The 12,910-nt window shown below is 29.5% G+C and overlaps 5 protein-coding genes across 6 annotated transcripts in view; 2 read left to right on the top strand and 3 right to left on the bottom strand.

Annotated features, from left to right (window-relative positions):
* The window catches only part of LOC149884570 (uncharacterized), a 317,612-nt gene that overhangs the window by 188,313 nt on the left and 116,389 nt on the right, over positions 1–12,910 (bottom strand). The gene's annotated exons all lie outside the window — the stretch shown is intronic.
* LOC149884588 (uncharacterized) lies at positions 1,448–10,925 on the bottom strand. Of its 2 annotated transcripts, none has more exons than XM_090096288.1 (2): positions 9,940–10,925; positions 1,448–9,278 (listed from the first exon to the last, which is right to left on the bottom strand). In XM_090096288.1, the coding sequence occupies exons 1-2, from the start codon at positions 10,289–10,291 to the stop codon at positions 8,260–8,262; spliced, it is 1,371 nt and encodes a 456-aa protein (XP_089952414.1). In that variant the 5' UTR covers positions 10,292–10,925; the 3' UTR covers positions 1,448–8,259. The 2 variants fall into 2 exon arrangements, with proteins under 2 accessions (XP_089952414.1, XP_089952415.1); XM_090096289.1 differs by having other exon boundaries at positions 10,115–10,236.
* LOC149884589 (uncharacterized) lies at positions 5,019–6,428 on the top strand. Its single transcript, XM_090096290.1, has 3 exons — positions 5,019–5,216; positions 5,472–5,604; positions 6,031–6,428. Exons 1-3 carry the CDS (start codon positions 5,115–5,117, stop codon positions 6,336–6,338), a joined length of 543 nt encoding a protein of 180 aa, XP_089952416.1. The 5' UTR covers positions 5,019–5,114; the 3' UTR covers positions 6,339–6,428.
* On the top strand, positions 10,588–11,453 carry LOC149884587 (uncharacterized). The gene is made up of 2 exons (XM_090094513.1): positions 10,588–10,765; positions 10,882–11,453. The coding sequence occupies exons 1-2, from the start codon at positions 10,588–10,590 to the stop codon at positions 11,451–11,453; spliced, it is 750 nt and encodes a 249-aa protein (XP_089950639.1).
* LOC149884586 (uncharacterized) lies at positions 11,690–12,379 on the bottom strand. Its single transcript, XM_090094512.1, has one exon. The coding sequence runs from the start codon at positions 12,377–12,379 to the stop codon at positions 11,690–11,692; it is 690 nt and encodes a 229-aa protein (XP_089950638.1).

The raw sequence follows: 12,910 nt of genomic DNA, 5'->3' as shown, positions 1-12,910 counted from the left end.
ATAAATACTATTTAATCTATCTAAATTTTAACTTTTTCGCTAACAAATTTAAGTTGATTCGCCCTTTGAAAGCAAAGTACACGATTTTACATAAACTAAAATTTTGAAGACCAGAAATTTTTCCGGATTTTTCATTTCGCGATCACTGAATTTAACCCTTGCCTTGGGAGAAAATTTTTGCTTTTATTTCTTAAACTAGAGCTAATGTCATTTTTAATGTCATTTCCGAATTCAGCACATGGAAATACATAAGAAACAACTAATTTTGGTTCCGAAACAAAATCACTGTTGGGCAGTGTATTATATAAATATACTTATCATATTTGTTACACTATATAAATAATTATTTTGAGACAAGACTTAAAGTATGGACATAAATTATTGTAATTATAATTTTTTGTTTGTTTTTTATTTAAGTTTGGTTTATTTTTTATATGCATTTTTTATATTCATTTTTCAATATATACAAGTCAGGTGGGAAAGACAAAAGTATGTATTATTTGTAAGCATGGGAATTTCGAAGTTCGAAATTCGATGATTTCGTAATTTCGGATGTTTCGATCTAAATTTCGGTCCGAAATGTATTCAAAATTGGATCGAAACTAATTTCGAGTCGAAATTTTTCCACAAGTTTTGGGTCGAAATAAATTTCGTATCGAAATTTATATTGATTTTCGAAAGACGAAATTTCGAATTTATCAGAAAAATAAATTTCGCGAATTTCGAAAGAACGAGACTGGCAGGTAAATCGAATTTCGCAATTTCGTGAATTTAGAAAAAAACAAAAATCGAAATTTGAAACATACCGAATTTTCGCCTAAATTTCGTCAAATTTGGAACTAATTCGCCTATTTCGTCTTATCTCGTCAATTTTGATTTTATTTTGATACTTTCGAAATAATTTTGTTGATTTCGTGCAATAATTAATAAAACGTCGAAATTAATTTTATTACTTTTGGTAGATTAAATTTTTCATTAAATTTCAACCAGTGGGAGTATTAATTTCGCCTCATGACTATTAATTTCGCCTCTTTTTTTTAATTTCGATAGGTTCGTTTTAATCTTGCTGGTTTCTTATTAATTTCGATAATTTTGATTTAATTTCGCTGGTTTTGTATTAAATTCGATTTGAATATAAATATTGACAATATTAACTTAAAACTCATTATCATTTTGTTAACCAAAACTACTACTACTAGTTTCTCTGTGCTACTACTGCTACAGTGCTACTTTTTGGATTTAAATTTGATTTGATTTAAATGTTTCTACTGCAAAAGAAATAATAAATTACAATTTATTTAATTTCATTTCAATTCATTTTATTTCATTTTATAATAAATTAAGGTGAAAATGGGGAAAATAACAAAATTAAATTGAAATATACGAAATTAGAACGAAATAAACAAAATTAAAACAAAAAAAACGAAACTATTACTTCTTTTAATAATTTTGTATCTTGTAGGGGAAACTTTTGGGTTTTAAGGGGATTTCGCGAAATTAACAAAATTAACCCTTTGCGGTCCAATGTCCCGTGTGACGGGACATTATGAAAATGTCGTTGCGGTCTAATGTCCCGTGCCACGGGACATCTACTATGTTGATGTTTATACAGAAAAAATTATCTTTTTAAGCTAACTTGGATAATTTAATAGGTTCAATTGGTAATATTATAGTGTGTTTTTAACTTTGTGCTTTTCAGTAACATTTTTTGAACGTCTAGCCTTACTTATACTCTTAGAAATTTTTATAAAAATTTACTTACTAATGGCAAGGAAGCGTTTTACAACTGAAGAAGTATTGATGGCATTGGATGAAACAAGTACTGAAAACGACAGTGAATACACTTTTAGTGAATCTGAGACTGAATTCTCAGAGATATCAGAGTCAGAGGAAGATATTGAACTGAATGAAATTGATGATAACAAACCTGCTTTAAACATAGGATGGATAAAAGTAGTGCAAGATACTCCTGCATTTGAAGCATTGCCATTCACAGTAGCAAATGTAGGCCCTCAGCATTCAATAAATTTAAGACGTGAACTAGATTTTTTCAAGTTATTTTTTACTGATGAGTTACTTGCAGATATTGTAACTGAAACTAATCGTTATGCTAAGTCAAAAATTAAAAATAACAAATTGAAATCTCATTCTATTTGGCATAAATGGAAAGATGTGACACTTGAAGAAATTCATGCTTATTTTGGTACTATTTTGAATATGGCTTTGAATGAAAAATCAAGTATAAAACATTATTTTTCTTGTGATTGGCTAAACTACATGCCATTTTTTTCAGCAGTTTTTTCTCGAACTCGGTTTCTTCAGATACATTGGATGCTGCATGTATCCCCACCATCAAATTCATCTAATGAACTGAATAAACGTGCAAGGAAAGTGCATCGTGTTGTATCAGAAATGAAAAGTTCCTGTTCTAGAAATTTTGTCCCATCTCGTAATATTGCAATTGATGAAAGTACTATTGGATTCAAAGGTAGAGTTGCATTTCGCATGTACAATCCACAAAAACCCACAAAGTGGGGCATTCGTGTTTTTGTTTTAGCTGATAGTGAAACAGGTTATATTAGTTTCTTTGAACCGTATTATGGTAATTGCGCTACTGAAAGTTTGGCAAGACCTATGATGCAGTTTACAAGTCGAATCGTGTTGCATTTGTGTGATGAGCTTTTAGAGGTTGCCCAAGGTAGTGGTTATCACTTATTCACTGACAGATTATATACTAGTTTTCCTCTTGCACAAGAACTCCTCAAAATGAGCATACAAACTACAGGAACAATAATGAAAAATAGAAAACAGTTACCTGAAGATATAAAAAAACTCAAATTAAAGAAGCACGAAGTTTCTGCATATGTACACTCTTCCAATGTTATGGTTTTGGCATGGCAGGACAGGCGACAAGTTCTGATGCTGAGTACTTTCCATGATTCAACAACTGAAGTTGCAAAACAAAGAACAAAACAAGGTATTGTAGACATTGATAAACCAACTGTTATTGTAAATTATTCGAAACATATGGGAGCTGTTGATCGAGCTGATCACTATTGTTCCAGCTATTCATTTCTACGCAAGTCTTTAAAATGGTGGAGAAAAATATTTTTCTGGTTGTTGGAAGTTGCAGTTGTAAACAGTTATATATTGTTCAATAAGTTTTGTGAAAGCAATGGTAAAAACAAACTTCGACACCTAACCTACAGACAAAACCTCATTGAGCAATTAGTAGGAACAGTTCGTAACATTCAAGAACGAAAAGGAAGGCGATCATCACTAGATGATAATGAGCGCCTCAACCAAAAGCCACATTTTATTGCACAAGTTCCAAGTAATAATGCCAAAGACTGTTTAGTATGCAGTGACAGAAAAACACAAGGTGGTAGAAAAAAAACCGTGTACTATTGTAAAACCTGCACTAGAAAACCAGGACTACACCCTACTGATTGTTTTGAACTTTACCATACAGAGACTGAGTTTCATGTAAAATAGGATATCCAAAGTCAATATTGCAATTTACTTAAGAATAAAAACAAGCTTGTACATATATTTGTTTTTTCTTTCTTGTTTAGTACTTGCACTTAGGTCATAGTGTTTTTGGCAGAATAAAAATTAAACAATTTAGTGCTACACTAAAAACCTATTTTTTGTAAAAAATAAAGAAAAGCCATGGGTCAAACATATATTTTCTGTTATATTTAAGGTCAATAAGTAAAAAAAAAATTTGGACCTGATAGGCAAAAAAAAATTTTTTTTAAAGACCTCAAAGGGTTAACTGAACTAACGAAATAATTTCGACCTTCCAAAATTATATCGAAATCAACGAAATTAGATCAAAATTGTCGAATTTTACTTCAATATGCTGAGTTCTTTCTAATTTCGGTGATTTCGATTTCGAATACCGTCAATCCGAAAATGTGGGTAAAGTACAATTTCGCGAATTTCGAAAAACCGAAATTTTTAAACATTACCAATTCACGAATTTCGAAATTACGAAATTAAAACTTATGTTTAATTTCGTGTCAATTTCGTTACTTTCAATGACCCGAAATTATACGAAATTATTTCGCGAAATTAAACAATCCAAAAAATCGAAATTTCGTTCTCAATTTCGATCCAAAATTGAAACACGAATTTCGTTTCGTTTAATTTCGTCGATTTCGAAGGCCGAAATTCCTATGCTTAATTATTTGTATATGTTTGAATTATTTAACTTAAAGCTTTTTTCAAATTAATGACTTATAACTTCTTATAATGTAAGGGACTTAACTAGAGTAGTAAACATTGTCTTGTTATGTTTTATTTTATTGAATAAATGTTTTTGCTGGCAATTTTCTCTTTTAAGAAAATCTTAGAGACATAAAGCTTCTTGATTTAATGTCAGAAGACCAAACTCACCAGCTTTATCAAGCCTTAGCTTTAACTTACAATAGTATTAAGGTAAGATATTCTTCATAATGAGAAGTATGTAAAAATGATTATCTATTGTCTGAATTCTGGATCTATACTACATGATCTTTAATGATCTGTTTGTAAAGATCTTTAACAGAAATTTTGTGAATAAATCTTTTACTCTTTTCTTGTTTTCTTCAAAGGGAAAAATTTAATGCCAAAACTTTTGTTTTTTTTTTTTGTTTGTATTTTTTAGAATGGCGATTATGTTTATAAAGTCCTTGTTCCTGAAGCAATTATATATTTGTTTGCAAAGCTTAAGCAAGTTTCAAGAATTAAAGTATTCTTAATTTTTTGTTGCTCATAATGTATCTTATGACAATGTTTTCATTTAAATAACAGTTTTACTATCTAGTTTAAAATATTTTTAAAATGATATTTTCATATTAATAGGCTGAAGTTATTCTAAGCACATATATATCTAAAAGGTAAGGTATATTTCTTAAAGTTTAGTTGTAGATTAAAAAAAAATTAATCAGTAAAGTTTTAAAATGTTTTTCTCAATAAATTTTTTAGAAATTCAGAAATTTTGTGTGATTCAATAGAATCAGAATTGTTACAAATTCTTTAAGGTTTTGAGCAGCACTGTAGCTGATGCAATCGCTAATTGTAACAATGAACAATTATCAGAATTGGAAAAATTCATTCGTTTAACAGATATGTTTTTTGATATGCTGAATGTAAACAATAAATTTCAAGGTCAAAAGAATAGGAAGCCTGCTCTATACCCCTATCGTGCGGTGGATGATTGGAGATTTGAGGTATTGTTATCTTTAATTAATATACCTTTCTTAATGTTGAAATTTGTCATCATTGTGTTCTGGTTTTTGCACTTGACTAGTTTGGTTTAGGGTTGAGTTTCCCAAAAAAATGAGAATGAGTGTTATTTAATATTAGCCAATGAGTTTAACTTTGAAAAAGAAAAGCCAATATTAAGATTCCTTAATAAATAAAAAATTATCCTCTAAAATCTTTACTTTTCTATTTTCCTAATGCCATTTTTTCTACTATTTTAGTGGTTGCAAAGCACATACCTAAAATATATTAATGAGTGGAAAGCACAAGCTGAATCGAATGAAAGGATACCTAAGGCAATGAAAACCAAACTTTGTTTGAGTTCTCAGACTATCCAAGGAATAAGGATTACTGGTTTTGGTATTTTGAGTTTTTTTGTTCATTGAAAGTATACTCACAAAAAATGTGTTACTCAAAAAAAAAAAAAAAACTTTTGAATGCTAAGAGATTATTTCATGAAATTTGAAATCTATCGATGAATTCTAATTGAGTTGAGAATAGTAAAAAAATATGTTGCAAACTAGTTTGCCTCAAATTTGGTGTAGAGGGGGATAATTTTGGGGGGGCATTGTTATACCCAGGACCCAATCATCGCAATTTTTTGCAAAGCATCATTATTATAACATAATGGCATAAGTATATACAGCGCCTGGCTCTTGGGAGCATAGGCGCGCGGCCCACAATAATTATGGCTCCAGCTGGGGCCCCGATTTTTAAAGTATATATTTTATATATTTATATATATATATATATTTTATTTTTTTTTATTTTGTCTTATAGTGCATTCGTTTGTTGAGCTAGTCCCATATTTATTAAGCAGAGTAACTGATGGACAAGAGCTTTATTTTTTATCCGATAAATTAAACCAGGATTCAGTTGAAGAACACTTTGGACGAATACGTAGTCGAGGAGGAGCAAACGAAAATCCAACTGCTCACGAATATGGCCTTCTAAATCGAAAGGTTATTGTGGTCAGATCTGACCTGCTGAAAGTTATGCGTGGTAATACTAGAGGCTGTATACGCGAAAAATTAATTATCGACGTCAATGATAACAGAGAACTGCCCAAACGCTCTAAAAGGAAATAAATTTTGTTGAATGATTAATTAGGCGTATTTCTCTATGGGAAAAAAAAGAAAACTTAAATAAAGAAATCCGTATAAGCATGGATTAGAACCCTGAACTAAATTTGGGGCTCTTGAACCCCAACGAGAGCGGGTTCTGGAAACCTTTGGGGTTCTAGAAAATAGTAATTTTTATATTAAAGTACCTTACTTCGCTAACATTTTCAAGTAACAAAGAAAAATTTAAAATATAAAGAAATAGTAAATGGTCACAAGTGACAATATTCTGCTACAAATGAATTTAATGTAATACTTATAAATACGTTTTCGACATTAATACAAAATAATAATAAAAAATCTACTATTTTGAAATGATCTAAAAAAGTAAAAAGTACTGTTACAGAGAAAAAACAATACCAAAACATACTTGATTGGTACAGGCCATCTGTAACCCTAAAAAAATGAAGTTCAAAAAAGGTTTTCTAAAACCCTTTGAGAAAATAGTGTTTTGGAATCAGGGTTCTGATAAAGGAATTCCAGAATCAACCGTGGCGCATTAGACTTGTAATCCAAGGGTTGCGAGTTCGATACCCGCTCGTAGCACATAAACGTTATTGGTAAGTTTGTAAACGGACAGCCAACTCGTCTTCTGTGACAAGACCATTAGGACTTCTTAGAGCACCTTTTAAAAAATAAAAGATTCCTTATGTTCAAAAAGGGTTTTAGAACTCATTAATTTTTTAGAAACTCATTAAAATCTTAGAAATCATTTTAAGGTTCTTTGACTTTTTCTACTTTAAAAAAAAATTCTGAGCATCAGCTCGAAATGCCATTACAATTTGTGGCGGACTTAACGGCAGCAAAGTATTCTTTCCTTTTTTTTAAAAAAAGTAGTCGAGAGGGAACTGGCCGTATTTATCCTCGAGGGCCCTAGGCCTTATTTTAGAATCAATTCTAAAATAAGCCCCCTCAAATAGTGGGGCCAAAAGCAACAGCCTAATCTGCATTTTAATAAATATTAAAAATTAATCTGTAAAAAAATAATTTACTCAAATAAATTTTTGATGAAGCCTTAATTTGGATTTCCTTAAATTGCTGATTGAATTCTTAAAGATCTGTTTCGATTCAAGATTCGAAACAATAAAATGCTTATACGCAGAGCAAGAATTTAAATATAAATATAAATTCTTTACTATATTTTTACTATATTGAGCACTTTGGCATCACACAAATCTTTTTAATTACTTTAAAACAGTTCTCTAGTTTAATTGCTAAGATTTTCCCTCAAAAAATTATTACATAACTGAAGAATTCTAAAGGACTAAACGATATTCTGTTGGTTATTTACAGCATTAAACGCAAGTGATGACATCATACTGATTTAGGTATAGACAAGGCTTCAGTACATACATCGATTGATTTAGGGAGAACTCACAAGAGAATTGATAACACATAGGCTTAGACAGGGATTAATATTATTCGTTTTTACTTTCTTCGTTTTACTTTGTTTTTGAAGAAATAAAGCGCTTTTTTTAGCATTAAAGTGCACAAAATGTATCAGGGAACTGTGACCTTATATAGAATTTGTAAATATATATGGAACATGGGAGAACAATTTCCACTTCAGACTTAAGTATGGGGAATAAGTAAAAAAGTATGGGGTATAAAATCTTAAACTAATTAACATCAATATTTGAATATAAAAAAATACATCTGTTTAATTACTTCAATTTTAGGAAAATATTACATGAAACGCAATGATGTAAAAACACTCAATTACATATAATACTTTTTATAGTTTAATAACTATACGATTCTTTTTATTCTTAATTAAAAATAGAGCTTACAAATAAAATATGTTACTTTTGATAAAAAAATATGATTCAGAAACATGAAAAAACATATTTAAAAAAGGTTTAAAAATCTGCTACTAATAGAATACACCCTACTTTAAACTTTTACGTAGTGAAACTTCTCCTTTACGGGAAATTTTATGCCCTATTTCACTTCTTCTCATAATCTGAATCCACGTTTTAACAAAGGCCCTAATTCTGATATTAATCCACCTTTTAATAATTTTCTCATATAATACATTTTTTATACTGTCATTTTCAAGGTCCATAGTTAGCATCTCCCATTTTTCTATGACTAATTCACTTTTAATTATATTGTTATAAACTAAAGTACTTAAATTTTCCCCGCAATAAGTGATTAGCAAATTTTTGTTTATAATTTTACAAGCATCTATTTCAATTTGACGAACAAAAAGCAAAAATCTGTCATTTACTATTATGAGCCCTCCTCTATTAACTCTTTCAACCCAGTGTATTGTATATTTATTTATATCTGCACATTCATCTTTTGGCTCTGTCTTTGATCCCGATAATGATAATAAATCAATTAATGCTTTACCCTGAGGTGATCGTTTATCCTTTATATTTTCTTTAAGAACATATATTATATAACCAGCAATATATCTAATAGTCTCTTCTTCAGAAATATCAAGAGGCTTATAAACTTCCTTGACATTTACATCTAAATTTATACATTTAACACGATACTCTAAACTCCATTGCAATAACCTATCAAATATATATTGGAGTAATAGACTGTTTGCTTTTTTCGATGTAGAAATATTGCTAAGGGATAGGAAATCATTCCAAATATCTTTTGCTTTTTTTGAATAGCATAAATGCAGAAATTTTTTGAACATTTCTTCTCTGTTATGGCACATGGTTCCATTAAGTTTTATAATTGTAAAAATTTCAGCTTTAGCAAGACTGTCAAACTCCTTAAGCTTTGATGTATCTTTTGATAACACTTGCATTACTTCTTCCGCCAACAACTTGACTTCTACACCTGGTCCAGTAATGTTATGCATAGGATCTTCAGATGCTTCCTTTAAAGATCGAGTAATAAAGTTCTCAGAGTGTGTGTTGAACTCTGATTCTATCAGCTTAGGAGCTATAAAGAAATGAATAGATATTGGTAATAAACATGACATGACGTAAAATATAATTAAATGTATATAAAAAGTATACATGCAGGGTGTTCGCCAGAATTATATTTTATAAAGCCAGAACTATATTTTATAAAGTGTTTTTAAAATATTGGGAATATTTGTAGTTATTGTTCTACAAAATATTGGCAATTTTTGTTAAAATTGATTATACTAAAAATAGTCATTGAATTTTGGGAATTTTAAACCCATTGGGAATTCAACGGTATATGCAGTGCCATCTGGCTGGCTAACATCCAGACATGTTACATTAATATTTTAATATAAAATTAATTATATTTAATATGCAATTATAATAGCATAATTGTATATTGTAAAATAAATGCAATTATAACTCACTAATATACATTATTTTTAAACTGTTTAAAATTCTTAGTCATGATTTTTTTGTATTCATTTTGTGTAGCTTTAATTACATCTTTTAATCATTGACAGATGTGTTAAAGCTACAAAAAAAATATTAACTTAATGTAATGTTTTAATTACATTAAAATATGTAACAAAAGCTACAAAAAATGAATAAAAAACAATCATGAAATGATTTTTAAACAGTTTAAAATAACACTGAAATACTAAAATCAGCAACTTTTTTCATTAACAACTTACTTTCTCCATGCATATCTTTTCTACACTTTTCTTCGTGAATTTTTAAAAAATTTTGATTTTTATACTTTTTACTACAAAAACTGCAACAAACTGGAAGTGTAGTAAGGGTGGACGAAGATTTATTTCTAAAGTAGACCTCTTCGAAAACAAATTGAGAAATATTATCATCGCTTACAAACACAAGCTTTGGAATATGAGGAAGTTCCTCCACTATAAAATCTATAGCAATATCATCCTCGTTGATTAAATCCTCAGAATTCACGATTTCTGGATTGAATAAAAATGAATCTATCTCCAGTTCTTCGTCAATGTCTATATTCTTTAAAGCAAATTCCAGTTCAATATCAGCCATTTTCCATGTAAACTTTTTATCTTATTTTTTAATTTATTTTTTAAAACGTTCATAACATTTTTTTAAAGAAATATCATTGGATATATACTTTTTAATGTGGAATGTGATTGGATAACCTTAAGTTATGATAATTACGCGAAAAGTCATTGAAAATTATGTTACAACTAAGACTGTTCCGTGAAAAATGACATAATTTAACTTCGTTCTCACTCCATCTATAATAACTCTTTGGTTAAAATATTAAACTTTGAAGTGAACTGTCCGATTTACGATATTATTATAAATTTAATTTAATAATGAATGAACTAAATGTGGATTTTTCAAGAATACAAAATGTTCCAACAAACTTGGAGGCTCATTTAATAGAAGTGAGAAAATTTCCATGTTTATGGGACACAACAACTCGCGCATATAAGGAAACACCTTTAAAAGTTGAAGCATGGAGGCAGATATCTACTTTATTAAAAATAGAAGGTAGCTATTTATTTTTCCAAGTAAATTTAAACAAAAATTTCTAAATAATAAAATGACGTAACCTATTTTACATAACGTAACCTATTTTTTTTTTTCTTTTTTCTTTTTGTGTGTAGAAAAAACTTTGACTTCAGCATGGACGAAATTGAGAGAAAATTTTCGTAGATGCTTGAATCGTCAAAAAAAGGCTACCATGTCTGGAGCTGGTGGGGAACAATTACCATCATGCCAATTCTTCACAGAATTAATGTTTTTGAAAGATGTCATTGGGGTAAAATCGACTAGTTCAAACATAAAATGCGATATTTTTGCAACGCAACATTTAGTTGAACACAGAGGACTTGAAAATATAGACAATTCCATTAGAGCATCAAGTTCAAGAGATAATTTGACTTTAGTAGAAAATGAAACAGTTATAAATTCAATTACATCACCTCAGATGATTATCTCATCGCCAAATCATATGAAAAGAAAAATGAAAATTGACCCATTACAAGTTGCTCTTGAAAAAGCGATAATGAATGATGTGGAGCAAAATAAACTGATGAAAATAAATGAAAATGATCCAGATGAGTTATTCTGTAAAAGCTTAGTAAGCTCTTTTCACAATCTTTCAAAAAAGAAAAACAAATTAGCAAAAATAAAAGTTATGGAAATCCTCCTTGAAATGGAAAGTGACAATGAATGAAAATGTAAAATTTAATTTTCAAATAAAATATATTTCATATACGAAGATGTTAGTTATTTTTACATTCAATATATACATTTAAGGTAAACAATAAAATACTTCAAAAATAAAAACAAATAAAGCAACTAAAAAAACTATATATATTCATATATATAACACACACACACAGATATATATATATATATATATATATATATATATATATACATATATATATATATAAAGGAAGAGGAATTTCATCTTTGATCAAATGTGTTTTGAGTATGAGTAACCATATCATATTGCCATGGAACCTGTCCTTGGGGAGAATTAAAGAAGTCTCGAAATGATTCCCTCACTGCCTTTGCATCACGAGTATAGTTATTTGAGCCTAATTGTTTTTGTAAAAGTGTTATTCCTTGGTAATCAGAAACATCACTTCGCCATTCACCAGCTTGCAAACCAGATGGTGTTTCATAATCAACAAATTTTGAAGGGCAATATTGATTTAATGGTTCAAACTGACGACCATGCATAAGGTAGTTATGCAGAGCAGTGGCAGCTTTAGTCACGTTAATTACAATATTTTCTTTTGCAATAATTGGTTTGCGAAAAATTCTGCATCTTGCTGCCAAAATACCAAAAGTATTTTCTATTGTCCTGCGTGCACGTGCCAATCTATAGTTATATATTCTTTCCTTCAAAGATAATATTTCTTCAGGGTATGGCTTCATTAAATAGTTGAGGGGAAATGCCTCATCTCCAATTAGAACATATGGTAGTTTTACGTTTGAGCCTATTGGTTCATAAGGTTCTGGGATATTTAATAACTTTGATTCAAAAGCAATTCCCATTTTACTATTTCTGAATACACCACCATCACTGTTTCTACCAGTATCACCAATATCAACAAGTGTGAATTCATAGTTTGCATTACAAATAGCCATCAGAACAATAGAGTGAGATTTTTTATAATTAAAGTAGAACGAGCCTGATCTTGAAGGGGCTTGCATAACTGTATGTTTCCCATCTATAGCCCCTATGCAATTGGAGAAGTTTCATTTCTTCTCAAATTCGTTTGCTATAGATCTCCATTCATTTTTGTTTTTTGGATAGCTAATATATTCCATAGCCAACAAAATAGTCCATATAGCAGTAGAGTTTCGTTTATTATTCTTCCTATGGAAGTCGTACTTATTCGAAACATACCAGATAAGTCTATTTGTGAAGTGCCTCCAAAAATATATCTCAAAGTGACCATTAAACGTTCACTCGCTCCAATTGTCTCGCGTCTGAGGGAAGATTTTGTAATCGCCGGTGCAATTAGACAAACAAATGTTCATACTTTGTAGGTGTCATTCGAAAAAACTTAAAAAAGAATTCGTGATCGAAAAGTTGCATATCTTTTATAAATAAATTGAATGCTCCTTTTGTTTTTCTTTCTCTAAATAATTTTCTGACCCAAAACCTTTTTTTAT

Source organism: Hydra viridissima, unplaced genomic scaffold (assembly GCF_058129835.1).
Source record: "Hydra viridissima isolate aposymbiotic clone 2 unplaced genomic scaffold, HvirCarnegie_v1 scaffold_8, whole genome shotgun sequence".
Taxonomy (NCBI): Eukaryota; Metazoa; Cnidaria; class Hydrozoa; order Anthoathecata; family Hydridae; genus Hydra; species Hydra viridissima.
Note: the sequence above shows the minus strand (reverse complement) of the source record. Positions and strands in the feature narration are given on the sequence as shown.